General features: G+C 42.2%; 1 protein-coding gene across 3 annotated transcripts in view; it reads left to right on the top strand.

Annotated features, from left to right (window-relative positions):
• Positions 1 to 17,501, top strand: part of LOC137383907 (ras association domain-containing protein 5-like) — a 155,570-nt gene extending 138,069 nt beyond the window's left edge. For all 3 annotated transcript variants that reach the window (XM_068057289.1, XM_068057290.1, XM_068057291.1), the window contains 4 exons: positions 7,832 to 7,942; positions 11,117 to 11,414; positions 13,393 to 13,508; positions 16,704 to 17,501. In XM_068057289.1, coding sequence (XP_067913390.1) covers positions 7,832 to 7,942; positions 11,117 to 11,414; positions 13,393 to 13,508; positions 16,704 to 16,853 — 675 coding nt within the window. In that variant the 3' untranslated portion in view covers positions 16,854 to 17,501. The remainder of the gene's footprint in view (positions 1 to 7,831; positions 7,943 to 11,116; positions 11,415 to 13,392; positions 13,509 to 16,703) is intronic.
• Positions 17,502 to 17,776: the final 275 nt, after the last annotated feature.

Genomic DNA, 17,776 nt, shown 5'->3' with positions numbered 1-17,776 from the left:
ACTCAACCTGGACTAGTTTAGTTACCAATCTAGTGAAGAATCCCTCAGCATCATAGGGAGATTGATTCAGTGTGTAATTACTTAATTTTAAAATCTTGCATTATTGATGAAAACAAGTCCCTATTAGAAGTTTTGTCATTTCTATAATGTGTGAAAGCAGTGGCTGGAGAACATTCATCCAAAACTCTGGAGAATGGGTAAGTGCTCCATTATAATTGCCAGAGATTAAAACAAGAATTGGGCAGCTCGATTGGTAGAGGCAGCATATAGCTGAGCTATAGTAACCAGAAGCTCCCAGGTTCTCTGTTTGATCTGTGCAGCTAAGGTTCCAACTCTGTCCTCTGCAGTTGTCCTTACTCAATGTTCATACAAGATTGAGCTCTGCTGTGTTGTCCCTATGATAAAAATAATCTGTGTTCACTGTCGCTACCCACATATGACAAACATATGAATATGTGCGAGTTAAGGAAGTGTGTTTGGTGCTCTCTGCTTCAGGAGCAGAAAGGGGAGAAATTCGCATAAGAAAAATGTAAATGCTGTAATGCAAAATAGAAGCAGAAAATACTGGAAACACACATCAGGTTGGTCAGCATTTGAAAGAAATAAAAGCAAAATACTGCAGATGCTGGAAATCTGAAATAAAAACAGAAAGTGTTGGAAATATTCAGTAGGTCTGGCAGCATCTGTGGAGAGAGAAACAGAGTTAACAATTTCAACATTTGAAAGATGCTGGTTAAGAGGTTAAATTTAGGGGCTGCAAAATTCAATAAGACCCAAAAACAGGCTTGAAGATTGTGATGCGCGCTTAACCCGCATGCACACAAATTTTGTGCTTCCTGCTCATTTAAATGCTGTGAGCAGCCAGTGCTAAGCATGCTGTTGAGTGGCGACACACCTGAGCAGGGGACGCAAAATTGACAGGCTAGCACCACTTAAAGCTAGCCTCCACTACGTAAAGCCAGCCTGCACCTCTTCAATGGGAGGTGCATTCTGGCTACAGCAGATGTTGCAATTGGTTGCAGAAGAAAGTGTGAGCAAGAGCACAATGATGGCTACACATGACAATAAACAGACACTAAGATTTTTTGACGCTGCACTGGAGACCTTGGTCGAGGGGATGCAGAGGAGGAGAAATGTCATATAATCACAGGACAAGCTCTCAGAAGCAAGTTAGAATGGATAGTTGTGGCACTCATTGTGAGGACTACAGCCCGAGGACCTGGGTGCAGTGCCACAGAAGTTCAATGACCTCACATGATTGGTCACGGTCAATAAATGCATCTTCAAATGCCATATCCCATCAGCAGCCCCAGTAGCCTCACACACTGCTCAATGCACCACACCCCCAACACTCACCTACCAGCAATCTTCATCAGTCATGACTCAAACCTAACATTCATAAACTAATCCCTAATCCTCCTTCTGACGTATCACTTGCCCCTTATCCCACAATCTCTTCTGATTTACAAGCTGCAGATGGTAGAAACATGCAGCTGCCCCCTGCCCCCTTCACCACAACCGTTCTCCTTTCAGATACCTAAGAACTGCAACCTGGCCAGACAGTGGTGGAAGAGCAAGAATACTGTGATGAAGAAGAAACACCATCACTTGCTTCCACACTCACAACCAGCAGCTCAGATAGTGATTGCACATACTTTAGAGAATAGCTTAAAGGCGGGATCTGCATGTGATAAGACACTGTATGTGTGGCCTGTGGGGTACAAGGATAGCGCATGTGCCAGCTTGCTGGAGGGTGAGGCCACACATATGCTCTGCTGCAGAGGACTTTGCGAACTTTGTTAGGCAGGCCTACAGAAAAAGACTGATGGATGCACACTGAATTGCTTGGTGCATTGGCAGACCAGTCAGAAAGTCAGCAGTCAATGTCAAGGAGCATGGAGGAGTCTTCCACCATCCTGGCACAAGGCTTTGCTCAGAGCTTGGAGCCCATCTTTTCCTGTGTGTAAGTGGTGACCAACTTAATTAAAACACTTGTGGATCCAACCATGATACAGTGTCTGACCAATCTCTCAGCTTCCATTGCAACACAAGCAGAAGTGAGCCAATGTCTGGCTGCTTGCAGTGGAAACTCAGAGTGAAATCATGCAAGTTCAGACGACTGCGATCATCCTGTGGATATGAGTATTCAAAGGGGCTTGCAGGGTCTCATGGCAGTCCAGCAGTCTGTATTCCAGCACATTGCTATGATTTGCTTAGGAGTGGCAGTGGCTCCAAGGAGCATGAACATGCTGTCCTCTTTCAGGATGACAGCATTCGCCCTCCCACCACTGTCACTCTGCCAGTGCCTTTGCTGTTGCCTGTCAGCCAGGCAGCCCAGACTGCTGCTGCCCATGCCGAGGTGGTCTGAAGCCAGGCTTTCTAGGGCCAGAGCTGTTCAAGGTTGTCCTGCAAGGCCATCTGCACTCTTCCACCACCCCCCACCCCCGCACCCTCTCCCCACCCAACCCCATTGAAAGTCAGCAGCCTTTTACCAGCCATGCTGCAGCCACTGAGGTAGCACTGTGTAGGAGCACTAGGACAGTCAAAGGCACACAGAAGACAGACACTAAAGGAATGTACAAGGGTGATTAGTTGACTTTTGTATGGAATATTGGATAGTTTGATTAATAAAGTTGCTTTGGAACTTTTGTTTGTGTTGATATTTATTTCAGCAATGTGGCCAAGAAGATGCTGTGATGGTCCGTACCAGAGGTAAGGTAAAGTATGGGACTGTTAGTGATTGGGAAATTGGAGTTGTGTTCACTAATACATAGTCAGATGAGCCAACCATGGATTGCCCAGCCAGGAAGGGGATGTGTTAGTTGCTTCCTTCACTTGTTCCTGCTCCTCCTCCTCAGCTGTTCACCTTATACCTGGTGGAAAAAGCTGTGCCCTTAGGATGGCGAGGTACTGCAACATGCAGCAGATCACAATGAATTGTGGCACACATTCTGGCAAGTACTGTAGAGCTCCTCCATAGCAGTGTAGGCAGCGGAATCATTTCTTAAGCACCTCAATGTACTTAAATTTTGTGCATGGCTTTCCTTGTATGCATGCTGCCCATGTGTTTGTGGGTTGTGCACCAGAGTCATGAGCCAAGTGGTCAGTGAATATCCCTTGTCACCCAGTAACCATCTTTTGGTTTGCCATGGTGTTTCAAATGCAGATGGTACAGTGGACTGCTGCAGAATGAAGGCATTATAACTGCTGTCAGGATATCGAGCATTGACCTGCATGATGAACTGAGTATGACTGCACACCGACTGGACATTGAGGTAGTGGAATCCTTTCCAGTTACGCTACATCTCAGAATTTACATGTGGTGCCCACAAAGCAACGTGTGTGCACCCAATGGTACCCTGCACCACGAGGAAGACTGCAATCCTGGCTAAGCCGCGTGCTCTCTCTGCCTCCTTCTCTCTGGCAAGATAGAATGAAACGTGTTGCGCTCTCTTTGTATACAGAGCCTCATTCATCTCATGCAACAGTTGACGGCAAACCAAGAGACATTGCAAACATTGCCAGCTCCAGCTTGGAAGAACACATAAAAATTCATGGCCATCATCATAGATAGATTGGAGAGTTGGGCAGAGAAATGGCAGATGGAGTTCAATCAGGACAAATGCGAGGTGATGCATTTTGGAAGATCCAATTCAAGAGTGAACTATACAGTAAATGGAAAAGTCCTGGGGAAAATTGATGTACAGAGAGATTTGGGTGTTCAGGTCCACTGTTCCCTGAAGGTGGCAACGCAGGTAAATAGAGTGGTCAAGAAGGCATACGGCATGCTTTCCTTCATCGGACGGGGTATTGAGTACAAGAGTTGGCAGGTCATGTTACAGTTGTATAGGACTTTGGTTCGGCCACATTTGGAATACTGCGTACAGTTCTGGTCGCCACATTATCAAAAGGATGTGGATGCTTTGGAGAGGGTGCAGAGGAGGTTCACCAGGATGTTGCCTGGTATGGAGGGCGCTAGCTATGAAGAGAGGTTGAGTAGATTAGGATTATTTTCATTAGAAAGACGGAGGTTGAGGGGGGACCTGATTGAGGTGTACAAAATCATGAGAGGTATAGACAGGGTGGATAGCAAGAGGCTTTTTCCCAGAGTGGGGGATTCAATTACTAGAGGACACGTGTTCAAAGTGAAAGGGGAAAAGTTTAGGGGGGATATGCGTGGAAAGTTCTTTACGCAGAGGGTGGTGGGTGCCTGGAACGCGTTGCCAGCGGAGGTGGTAGACGCGGGCACGATGGAGTCTTTTAAGATGTATCTAGACAGATACATGAATGGGCAGGAAGAAAAGAGATACAGAACCTTAGAAAATAGGCGACATGTTTAGAGAGAGGATCTGGATCGGCGCAGGCTTGGAGGGCCGAAGGGCCTGTTCCTGTGCTGTAATTATCTTTGTTCTTTGTTTATCACCTTCACAGTCACTGGCGATGCATCCTCACCCTGTTCTGCGGGTGTATTTTGGGTTGCAGCAGGTGGCAGATTTCAGTGAATACCCTCTTGGTGCAGCAGAAGCGCCTAACGCTCTGTTCCCCTCACTGAAATTGAGGCAGGATAATTGCTCGTTGATGACCCTGGGCAGATAGACACTCCTGCTGAGAAACATTCTCTTCAACCACCTACCCCCCCCACCCCCCTTGTCCTCTCTGAGCAGAACCCTTGAAGTCAGAACCAAAACCTTCACCACATGCCATAGACTTCCCTTTAGACTTCAACTTTAAAATGCAATACAAACCGCTTCTACTAACGCTTCTAACCCGGTAGCAGCCAGTAGAAATCAATCAGTAACTAACCTGATGATCTCTTATAATTGCACTTTGGGAAGTCCTTCCTGCTGCTAAATACATGTTCAGCTGTGTGAGGTTGAGAGGGTATTAGCTGGACCATTAAGATCGAAAATGGCACCACTGGTGTCAAATCAGCATTGTACGTTGACGATCATAATTTGCATACCTCCTATGCTTGCACTTAACACCCTTATCAAAATGTCATCCAGCATGACCCACACCAGAAATTTGCACATATCATGCAGATGCCATTTTGAACATGAAACTGCACCCATAGCATAAAAAATAGGGGCACCATAACACTGAATTTTGTGGCCTCAATGTTTAATGTTTTCTAATGAACAATTACATCAAATGTTAGCCTAAGCTTCTTCAGATAGGAACATAGGAGCAGGAGTAGGCCATTCAGTACATTGAGCCTGCTCCACCATTCATTACGATCATAGCTGATCATCCACTTCAATGCCTTTTTCCCACACTATCCTCATATCCCTTTATGTCATTGGTATTTAGAAATCTGTCGATCTCTGCTTTAAACACACCCAATGACTCAGCTTCCACAGCCCTCTGGGGTAAAGAATTCTAAAGATTCACAATCCTCTGAGTAAAGAAATTTCTCCTCATCTCAGTCCTAAGTGGCTTCCTCCTTATTTTGAAATTGTGTCCCCTGGTTCTAGACTCCCCAACCAGTGGAAACATCTTACCTGCATCTACCCTGTCTATCCCTTTAAGTATTTTGTAGGTTTCAATGAGATCACCTCTCATTCCTCAAAACTCTGGAGAATACAGGCCCAGTTTCCCCAATCTCTCTTCATAGGACAGTCCAGCCATTCCAGGAACAAATCTGGTGAACCTTTTGTTGCACTCCCTCTATGACAATAATATCACGTTCTATCCAATTGAAGCAAGACTTTACTACTCCTATACTCAAATCCTCTTGCAATAAAGGCTAACATACCATTAGCCTTCCTAATTGCTTGCTGCACTTGCATGATAGCTTTCAGTGACTTGATGACTAGGACACCAGGGTCCCTTTGTACATCTACACTTTCTAATCTCTTACCGTTTAAGAAATGACTCTAAATACTCTGCACATCCGTTCCTCCTACCAAAATGGATAACCTCACATTTTTCCACATTATATTCCATCTGCCATATTCTTGCCCACTCGCTAAGTCTGTCCAAATCTCCTTGAAACCGCTTTGCATCTTCCTCACAACACACATTCCGAGCTAGTTTTATGTCATCCGCGCATTTGGAAATATTACATTTGTTCCCCACATCCAAATCATTGATATATATTGTGAACAACTGTGGCGCAAGTACTGATCCTTGCAATACCCAACTAGTCACAGCCTGCCAACACGAAAATGTCCCATTTATTCCTACTCTCTGTTTTCTGCCTATTACCAATTCTTACTCCATGCCAGTATATTACCTCCAATCCCATGTGCTTTAATTTTGCTAACCAACCTCCTGTGGGGGCACTTTATCAAAAGCCTTCTGAAAATCCAAGTATACTACACCCTTCAACTCCCCTATATCAATTCTGACCAACCAGTTATGTATTTGCATAATTTTTCTTTTTTATTTCCATTTTACCATGGACATATGTATTCTACTTCCAGACCTCTTTCAAGAGTATTGTTGAGCTATCTGCCCAGGGCTGTGCATGAACACACCAGTTAATATGCTCTTTTTTTTTTCTCCCCCCTGATTTCATCTTGTTACTCCTATGTGGTGATTCGAATGCCAACTGATTTAGCCAGAAAACCATACCACAGTCTGGCACATAGAAGTGTTAGCAGATAAGTGAGAGAGACAGCTTTTTTTTGCTTGAATTATAGCTTAGATTAATTTAACAATGTCTTTATAGTAGATTATGATTAATGGTTTTGAATAATATATAGGCATTTTTGAATTAAAATTGAGAGCGACAATCACCCCAAACCCTCCCGTTTGCCTGTACAGCACCGCTTTTGTCAGAAAAGAACAGGATCCTGTTAATTTGCCTTGCTCAATAACCCCCCTCAACTGCTTGTGAGTGACTCGATACCTCCTGTAAAACAGGATTGTGTAATAGTGTGTATATGCAAATAAGTCTATTCAAAATAAACTCTATCCTGCAAACCACTGTTTGAAGAGAATGCATCATTACTGCATCCTCCGTATATCCTCTGGGGTAGAAATTGGTGTGTTGCGCTTGTTTTTTTAGGCATAAAATGGGCACAAAGCATTCCATTTAACAACGGGATGGCCTGCATCCAATCTATGCAAGCATTGGTGCCACTGCCATGTTCGCCGGGTCCAATATTAGACGTTTCGAGCAGACGCCTAAAGTATCCATTAGGTCCGTGCATATGGTAGTGAGGGATTGAATTCCTATTTTTGGATCCTGTTCCAAAACTGGGCTGCCCTGAACACAGCTGGAACCGGCCTGGCTGCATTTAGGCTAACTGGGTCCACATGCAGCCAAATTTGGCTGTCCTTAAGGAACTCCTGGAGACTGTAACCAAAAAATGTAAGTTCCTTTTTTTTTAAATTACCTAAAGCTGGAGCCAGGAGGACCAGCATCTGCAGTTATTACTATTTGCATATATGTTCAACTTCATTGTTGTACCCTAGCTGTACTCTTAAATAGGCCCTGTTGTTCCTAAGATTGTGACTGTAATTCACAGTATTAAAAATGGGATAAATTTGAGGATATTCAGCATGTCGCCCAAAATAAACTTTATGGTTCTGGGTTATTTCAAAGGTGTTGTCCAGATTGACATAGCTGTTTTTACATTGGTGTAGCTTTGAACATAGAAGAAATTGTAACTTCAGTTTATTTTAACTATCATGTGACAATATTGGGCATATTTGGCTGAAGCAAGTGCAAGCTTTATAAATACTACTCAAGCCACTGTTGGTATAAACGTAGGTTTTAAATTGTGTTTTAAGTAATTTTAAATTTTCTGTAATCTTCCTTAGGATTTAAGTGCGTATAATACATCTTAATGATTTCTAATTATGGTTTGTTTTCATTTTTCAGAATGTGGCAACAAAAGAAGAAGAAAAACCTAAGGTTTTTACAGAAAAAGAGATAAAGCGAAAAATTGAGGAATATAATGGAAAGGCTAAAAATTGCTTGGGAATGCGCTTGGTAAGTACTCAATTTACCAGTTTTAGAATTAAATGTAATAGTTATAGAAGTCACAGTAAATAATTCTTTTATTCTATGAGTTTCATAAAACACTTTAATTTCCCAAGAAAATCCTGATGTGGAGTAAAATTGCATTCCTGATTCACCTGCTTTCCCTGCAGTGACCCTAACTTAAGTTTGGTCAACACAGAAGTAATGCTGCCCTGGCAGCGAGATAAAAGCAGAAGCAGTCACATATCTTAATGTCAGATGCACATTTAAACTATCCTAGCTATTTACCAACATGACTTTTAACTGCCACTCAAGCTGGTAAACCTGTGTTATTGAGTAGATGTAACTGTTTGTAACAGGATTAAATTAAACATGCCCTCTGGATACTCCAGTTTCATTGAAAAATCAGATGATTATTTGTGGACATACACATGGCATTCATGACTCAGGAATATATGCCTGTGCAGTAGCACTCTGAACTTCATCAGGAACTAAAGCATCATCTGTGGAATGCTTAGCCAAGATGGCAGGCTGGATTTTTGTTCTCCCCCAGTCTTTGGCTACCATGGCAGGAGGGGGCCTGAAGATAGCTCCGGATGAGGCCTGCCTCGAACCTTGACGCGAGGAGGACCCGGCCCGATCCTCCAGGTGGTGGCGAGAATACGTGGCGACTGCCCCACCGCTGGGCAACAGGACCACAATTTAAATATGCAAATGAATAAAATTCATAAATTTAAATCGACTTACCTGTGATCTTGAGGGCCCACTGTGATCTTCAGCGTGACGGCCGGCACTCCCGCATCTTCAGATCCCCGTCCAGGGAAACAAGGCGCCACAATGGTGGGGAGGGGGGGGGAGGAGGTAAGTTTATTAGTGTGGAAAAGGGGGGAATGGGGTCAAATACACATAATGGGTGTAGGGGATTGTGGGAAGGGTTCAACCTTAAACTTTATGTAGTTTTTGGGGAGGGTAGGGCAAATAGTTTTTGTAATTGTTATTGGGGGTGTGAAAGGGTTGTTTGAAATTTATTTATTTAGTTTTGGGGGTTGGACTTTAAAATTTTAAATTGGATGGCAGGGCTGGCTGCCCTTGAAAAATGGCTCCAGCACCCCACTACGTACAGGCAACTGACGCCATTGCTGGGGACGGACAGCCCACCCCCTCCATGAGATTGGTGGGCTGCCCTGGATATTTAAATAAGCCGCGCTTAAGATCATGGCGGCTCTTTGGCGTGCGGCCCGCATAGGCGGGCTGCCATTTTTTGAGCTTGCCACCAAGTCCGGCAGCAGGCTCTTAAAATCCAGCCTGGTGTGTGTTAGTATATTTCACTCTTTTCCCCATTTGTAACAATATGTAACAATAAACTGCGTCTCACCATTGTGTGGTGCAATATGCTAGTCCTCCAACATACCACATTACTTCTCATTTCTACTTCTATATTGTATATACATAACATAATATGGTAATACACTGCAAAGAAAATCTGTAAGACACAAGTATTTTCAATGGTAATAATTCCAGCTCCTACGTATACCTGGTTAAAGTCTGGCACTGATGCATTTTTGGGATCCTGTAGCAGCTGGAGCAATACATAGTAATCTTAAAGCATAACTTGATTCCTATAGTATACAGTTTTTTTGTATTTTATACTATATGCAATAGACTGGTTTAACAAATGAGAATGATCCACCATGATCACCATTGACCTGCTTGCATAACTTCACTATAGCTGTATTTGTTAGTTTCTACAGCAACACAAATTTATATTATTACTTTGTTTAATAGAACAAGTTGTAAGGTTTCTAGTTAATTTTATCTCAGCAGGTTAGACAGTCCTTACATATGCAAAAGTTATGTCCATACAGTTGTAAATAAGACCATGTCATTTAATATTAGACATACGGTTGGCATTAACTACAAAATCTAATAATATTGCAATTGTACCCAAGATGTTAAATAACAGAATAACACCATTGATGCAGGTATTATGGCAGGTAAAATCTTATTGCCCAAGTATCTTGGAGCTAGTTGTAATAATAGTGCCTGTAGGAATATGTTATTTATTATAAGCATGTGTGTAAACAGATATCTTGTTTCTTTCTGAGGACTTGAAGACTGTGGAATAGCTTATTTACCTCAGTCATTGGTTCCTCTTACTGTCTACAGGCTTTTAAAACCCAAGCTAACCACTTCTTCTTTGCATCTTTCCTTTTAACTATTTCAACCTTTCTGGGGGAGGGGAAAAGATTTTGTCTGTTTCACTATATATGGTGGGGTCTCAGCCACTGGCTGAAGTTTTGCCTCCTCTGGGTAAGGCCTGCCGCATTACGTGCCAGTTGGGCACTTAAGTGGACAGCGGCAGGCCTGCTCAGGATTAAGGACCCTGGCGACAGAAGTCCTGCCTGCTGAGAGCTGTTGGCCAATCAGAGGCCAGCAATTCTTCTACTGAGCAGTGCCACTGTGGAAGCAGTTGCTGCTTCCAGTAATGGACCCACCGGAGGCGAGGAACTCAGACCACTGGTGAGTCAGGGCGGGAGGGTTTTAGCGGGGTGGGAGTTGCGGGGAAAGGGATGCATGGGGGATGCTAGCACGAGCATGGGGGTGGCTCTCAGCAGACTACCCCCCTTCCCAATGCCAGGTCCCTCGATCAGGCACTGTGCCTTCTAATGAGTAACCAACCCCCCCACTCCGGAGCTGGCAAGCAACCAGCACGGGTTAGCTAATACCGGTGGCGGCAGGATAAGGCCCTTAGTTAGGCATTAATTGCCCACGTAAGAGTCTCAATTGGCTGTGGTGTTGGAAGGCCATCCACGGGCCTTCCCGCCATGGACATAATTGGGGTGAAGGTGGGAAGGTGGCAGGACCTTCCTGCCACCATTCTGCCCAATTTAAATGCTCTCTCCATCTTCAGACTCGTCGTGGGGGAGAGCATAAAATTCCCCCATAGTGTTCTGAGGAAATCTTCCTCCTGGTATATGGGCCAAACAAAAAACTAATATTTTTAATGTTATCTTAAAAATAATAATCAACTACAAACAAACTTATGTTGGCTTACACATAGGAACTGAGAGTTTGGAGAGTTCATGAAACAGTTACTTCATACTGCCTGAGTGTGCATATAGTTTAGCAGTTATTGAAATAGGCATTTTCTTTTAAATTCTCGAAGTTCATGCTATTTTTCAGAATCCGGATGGCACATACACTGGGTTTATCAAAGTTCATCTCAAACTACGCCGCCCTGTCACTGTTCCAGCAGGCATTAGACCACAATCAATCTACGATGTGCTGAAGGAAGTGAATCCGGCAGAAATCACCAACAAACGAACATCATTTTACCTGCCGGTGGACGCAATCAAACAGCTTCACATCAGTAGTGAAACCACTGTTAATGAAGTGATCACAGGCCTGCTAAAAAAGTTCATGGTGATTGATAACCCTCAAAAATTTGCTCTCTTCTACCAGACACAAAAGGGCAATGATGGTAATCATGATTTATTTTACATATTTTAAATTATGTTCACTTTTTGGGGGTGGGAGGGAAAGGAAGAATGTAGTTGGAGAACTTTCTAAACCTTATCAAAACACAGCAGCTGCTCAATACTAAAGAAATATAGATCTATGCATAACTGCCAAAAAGTAGTTATGACTTGCCTTTATATCCATTTTCATATCTATTGCTTCCAGTACAAAAGAGTTTTTAATGCAGGATTTTAAAGCTGCGGTGTCTGATAGTTGTTTTTAAAAACAAGTGTTTCTGACTCCTAAGTAGGAATAAAAAGAAAAAAATTCTGGTTAACCTTCACAGTGAGAATATTAATGGCCCAAAGTTGTACAAGGCTAGTGGCGCACTCCTGGTATGAGCTAGCCAGGATCACAGCATGGTCGCAGGAAAATGAACAAGCACTAGGTTACTCTCGGGGCTGAATTTTTAGGCCCCAGTGTGGGCGGACAGGAATTTCTACCCGCCAGCCAGTGTGCCTTTTTCCCCGACACCATCCTGCTCCTGAGCCTTTTTCCCGGAGGGGAGATGGATGGTGGGTGGGAGGGGTGGGGTGGCAGGGCTACCCCAATTTAGCCCATTGAAAGGATTATTAAGGCCCATTGTTAGAAGCCAACTGGAATTTTCCAGTCATGCGGAGGCAGAGGGTGGGGGTGGTGGGCCGCAGTCCAGGCAGGCTTTGAGGCCCTGCCCGCCTGCCTGGCCTTGGCTGCAGCCACAGGCTACCCTGAGGTGGGGTTTCCCCTGCACAATGGTGGGCTGGCTGCCGAGGAGACCTTTTTATTTAATATTTTTAAAAGTTGCAGAGAAGGCACCTCAAAACGAAACGTCATTTCTCTTACCTGAAATGGCAGCCTGCTGCTTGTTCAGTGCAGGAGGGCCTCCTATTTGTCCTCCAGCTTCAAGAGCTCGCCTGCCATCCTTAGACGGCGAGCCCACCCTCTGGCTGCTAATTAGCCAATTCGCTGAAAAGCACATCCGGATAACTTCCCTACAGGGACAGGCTTCTGACCCCCATTTGTTTCTGATGTTGGTGTCCTGAAGCCTGTGGAGAAAATCCTGCCCTTGGTCTCAGATCAAAATACGAGTTCCCATCAGGCCCTATTTGTGGGAACACCCCTAACATAACCCATGATGTTCGAAAAACTAGGGGAACGAGCTGCCCTGCCAGGAATTTTCTCAGCTCCAACTCTCCTTTCAAATGAGTGACCTGGATGTCTGAATTAATCCAGTGTACAAATCAGCTATGAAGCAACAGTGTGGCCAGTTGGGGTGTCCGGGCCACATCCCAGGTCAAAATTGCAAAATTTTGCTGGTTTGGTAAGGCTCTTCAAATTGCGCTCATTTTCTTGCACAAAAACTAGCAGGCACATTTTAAAAAATTATATCAAAAATATTTACTAAAAGGCTACTTCTACTAACACTTCTACTAACTCCGCAGCAGGCAGTAAAAATCAATCAAACTATTAAATGATTCAATATAGTGTTTGTAATTGATTTCAGTGATTTTATTTCTGCATCAGGTTTCTCATGACAGGAGGCCTGAAAACCTTAATTAAAATGCTTATTTTTGCTGATAAACCCATTTTCAGCTGTATTAATAGAACTACACCAGGTTATCACTCTGAAATACATCAAGAAATACATTTTAATGAAAAAAGAAGACACTATTACACTGCCCAATTGCACTGGTTCATGGAAAATTTTGTTTGTGGTTATGCAAATTAATTTTAGAAGAAACCTCTAGCCTAGCCTATCCTAATCGGTGCATTTTGTGCGTAATTTCCCAATTGCACCCAAAGTAGATACTCATATCTCATCCTTAGACTTCTATATTAGCAGCAGCAAGTACTTCAGGGGTTTGTAATAATGTTGATTCCTATGTCTGTTATTTTGGTGTAACACTAAGGACTTAATAATTATAATCAGTAAACCCATTTTTAAAAAATATCTTTGCTAGTGCACCTGCAGAAACTTAAAGAAAATGAGCATCCCCTTTTAATCCGTCTTTTGGCTGGCCCGGACACAAATGCCTCAAGTTTTGCATTGAAGGAGAATGAAACTGGGGAAGTTGAGGTATGTAAAAGTGATAAGCTTGCAGCAATAAATAAACAGCACTAGTTGTGTTGTACATTTTTTTATTTAAGCACCACAGGAGCTATTCATTGCTTCATGTTATTCTAAACTTCTGAACAACTGTGAAGTGATTTATTGGATTTCCCTTGTAAGGAAAAACTGCTGCATTACAAGCTGAATTTCTTCAGAAGAAATTTGAATGCATAAGAGCATTGACTGTAAGATTATGTTAGCAGGCAAACTATTGGAAGTTAGAGTTTCTGAAAGAGGATTGAATTTACCTGGAAAATCCACATGACCATTGCCAACCCCTGCTTCTTGTTACTCAAAACCCAAATCAACAGAGAACAACATGTGACCAACATTACTTTCCTTTCTTTCAAGAGACAATAAAGCCAATAGAATCACTCAAGATTCATTTTTAATTACTGCTAACTAGTTAGCTGCATGAGTAATCACATTACACCAAATTACATTGAAAATACAGCACAGAAACAGGCCAGTTGGCCCAACTGATCTACACTAAAGCCTGGCTACCTGACCCTACCCCGACTAGACCCGACTACATGTGACAGGGTTGGGTCGAAATTCCGAGTCCAGCATTCGGGCTCGGGTCGGGTCGGGCTGGACAGTGCTGCTTCCGGGAAGACACGGGATCAGGCTTACCCATGATTCCCCACAACTCTAGCTGCAGGAAGAACCTGCTGCTGGAACAGATGAAGGATATTCATGTAGGATTGGGTCAGGTCGGGCACGAACAAAAATTAAAGGGCTCGGGCTCGGGTTGGGTTCGGGTTGGCTGTGGTCGGGTTGGGCCCGGCTCGGGTTTTAATTTTATACCTGAGTCAGGCTTTAGTCTGCACTGGTGTTTATGCTCTACACAAGTCTCCACCCACCTTACTTAATCTCCTCCTATCAAAATTTCCTTCTATTCCTTTCTCCCTTATGTATTTATCTAGTTCCCTTAAATGCATCTAGGCTATTATTGTCAACCCCCATTCCCATGTTGTAGAAATTTCCACATTCGTACCAGTCTGAGTAAAGATGTTTTCCTGAATTCCTTATATTTATGGCCCCTAGTTTTGCGCTCTCCCACAAGTGGAAACATTATTAAGGGGAGTCGGTGGCGTTGTGGTAATGCCACTGGACTAGTAATCCAGAAGCCTAGGCTAATGCTTATTGGACATGGGTTCAACTCCCACCATAGCAGGTGGTGAAATTTGAACTCAATTAATAAATCTGGAATTAAAAGCTAGTTTAATGATGACCATGAAACCACTGTCGATTGTTGTTAAAAACCCATCTGGTCCACTAATGTCCTTTAGGGAAGGAAATCTGCTGTCCTTACTCAGTCTGGCCTACATGTGATCGACTCTTAACTGCCCTCTGAAATGGCCTAGCAAGCCACTCAATTCAAGGGCAGCGACACCTGCATCCCATGAAAGAATAAAAAAAATTATTCTCTATGCCTACCCTATCAAACCCTTTCATCATTTTAAATTCCTCTATCAGGTCAGGTCACCTCTTGGTCTTCCGTCTTCTAGAGCAAAGAGTCCAGCTTCTTCAGTCTTTCCTGATCTTGCTCAGTTCCAGTATCAGCCTTGTAAATCTTTTTTCACCTTTTCTCCAGTGTTTCTATATCCTTTTTGTAATATGGAGACCAGAACAGTGCACGATATTCCAAGTGTGATCTAATCAAGGTTCTATATACATTTACTACAACTTCTTTGCTTTTGATTTCTATTCCTCTAGAAATGGCTTTATTGACCTATGTTGCTACATTTAATAATTTGTGTATTTGTACCTCATTTAGACTCTTAATTTCCAAGGAGTAGATGGCTTTCTTATTCCAGTACCAAAATGCACCACCGCACACTTCCCTATACTGAAATTCATTTGCCATTTACACGCCCATTCTGCAGGGGGTTTTTTGACACCTATTGTTGTATTTTGTCACAGATATCCTCTGTTAATTTTGCTGTCATCACAAATTTTGATATTGTGCTTCCAAGTCCCGAGTCTAATTCATTTATGTAAATACTGAACAACAGTGGTCCTAAACCTGATTCCTGTGAAACACCCGATCCCACTTTGTAAATGCCAAGGCCATTTATAGAAGTACAACAATTTTGCAAACAACCTGTTGCATCTGTTGGCTTATTCATGCGAACACATTTCAAATTTGTAATGTAAATTTTTTTGGACAGTATTTTAAAATATTTCCACATTTTTTGCTAAATTACATTGTCAGAAACATAGAACTTTCTGAGCAAGTAAATAATTAATTATTTGACATTTGATTACAGCTGCATGTATAGTATATATAAATAACAAACTGGAAAGCTTTGAAAGGACCCAGAGAAAATGTGAGCAGCTGATTTCTGTCCTGCCAGTCATGTTTATCTGAGTAATGTAATAGGCAAAGTTTTGAAGTACATAAGGGTATTATGTTAACAGAAAATTGAATTTAGACTATACATGCTGGACTGTAAAAAAATTTTATGCTATATAAATTGACATTTTTGCTACCCCAATTAATAACTTAATTAAAATAGTGCATATAGGAATTTGACATAGATGTACTAACCAATTTGCTAAAAATAATGTATAACAGAAATTTGAACTCCCTAGTGAGAGCAGGATTGAGCTCATTTGTGATGCCCTGTTGGCACTCACTGTGCAGGTTCACATAAAGGAATTGGGTGAAGTACCAGAAGGATGCGAGTACTTTGGCAACCATACCCCTTGAAGAATTAGCTCCTTCAGCAGAAAAGGAAAGATACATTGGAGAAAATATCATTTATTTTAAAGTAATTCTTCCTTTTTAGCTGTTTGAGATTGTTAACACTTCTGCACCAGATTGCTAACACTTCTGCACCTCCATCAATGTCTACACGATAATGGATCCCTTTAGATTCATTACATTATCAGATAGTGAAGGAATTTTACCTTTGACCAATGGTGTAAAATAGGCAAGATTGAATTAAACACCATGCCTGATTTTCCTTTCCATTGATATCAATGGAAGGAAATTTGGTAAGTATTTAAGTGGCCAATTCGATATTGCCTATTGTACACTATTTCCCAAGTCAAAATGACCTCCAATGGTCATAAAGGTTCAAGTTGTATTTTATATTCAAACTAATATTTTAAAACAAGATACTAACTTTCTATATTTTATTTTCATTCCTACAGTGGGATGCCTTTAGTGTGCCAGAATTACAAAATTTCCTCATTATATTAGAGAAAGAGGAAAAGGAACGGATCCAACAGGTGCAGCAGAAATACATCACATTTCGTCAAAAGCTGGAGCAGGCCTTGAAGGCAGTTGGAAAGCCTGGATAACTGGATTGCAGAGAAACCAAAAAAAAGACTATCTTTAAATGTTGCTCAGGACATTTGGGCAGGATTATCTCAAGGGACAAGTGCAACAACAAGGCAACAACAAATGTTGCTTTAAAACTATAAAAGTGCAGAGCTGGTGCCAGGATTTAGCAACATTACCGCCTCAATGGAGCTACCAATGTTGGACTGACCAAAAACAGCTGCTTTTCATAATGTTTTAATTTAGCTCTTTGAGTACTGAAGACAAAACCATAATTACAACATATTTCTGGATCATTTTTTAAAGTCTATTCAAAGAATACTGTGAACTAAAAACCCCTTTCGGGTTCTGTATGTTTCTTTGCTTCTTAATACTCAGCATAGCAAATTTATAGAAAATGTATGGTAGAAATGGACATGCAGTTCAGAAGCTGCAGAGAGCATTCAGTGCTTAGAGGGTTATGCTGGTTACTCTGCAATGCACCAAATCACTATTTGGGGCTTTAGAAGAAGTGTCTATTAAAACAGGTAGTTGTTTTGTGCATGTTAGACAAAACTCTTTAATTCTTGTCCTTTTTTTAAAAAAAAATTCTCATTAACTGTTGCATGTCTGGGTGCTGAATGTAATTGCATAGAATGTCATCATGTAATTAAAGTTGTCTCAAAGTATACAGCTTTCTTAATTGGATACTTTTAAGGAGAGCTGTACCAAACATAATTATCTGAAGTGTTGATCCATAGTAATGAAGCACCTATATATCTCTTTTTAAAAAAAAAAAGATTGAGAAAAGATTTACACTATTTGGCATTTATAATATCCTAAACAAACACGCAGGACTGAATTTTATCAGCAGGCCGCACATCACGGCGGCACACTTTAAAGTTGGCGGCCCTCAGAAAAGGAGGCACCGCCACTGAGGCCCTGCAATATTTTGCGCGGAGGC

Source organism: Heterodontus francisci, chromosome 25, assembly GCF_036365525.1.
Source record: "Heterodontus francisci isolate sHetFra1 chromosome 25, sHetFra1.hap1, whole genome shotgun sequence".
Taxonomy (NCBI): Eukaryota; Metazoa; Chordata; class Chondrichthyes; order Heterodontiformes; family Heterodontidae; genus Heterodontus; species Heterodontus francisci.
The sequence above is the reverse complement of the archived record's forward strand: the minus strand, read 5'-3'. Positions and strand labels throughout refer to the sequence as shown.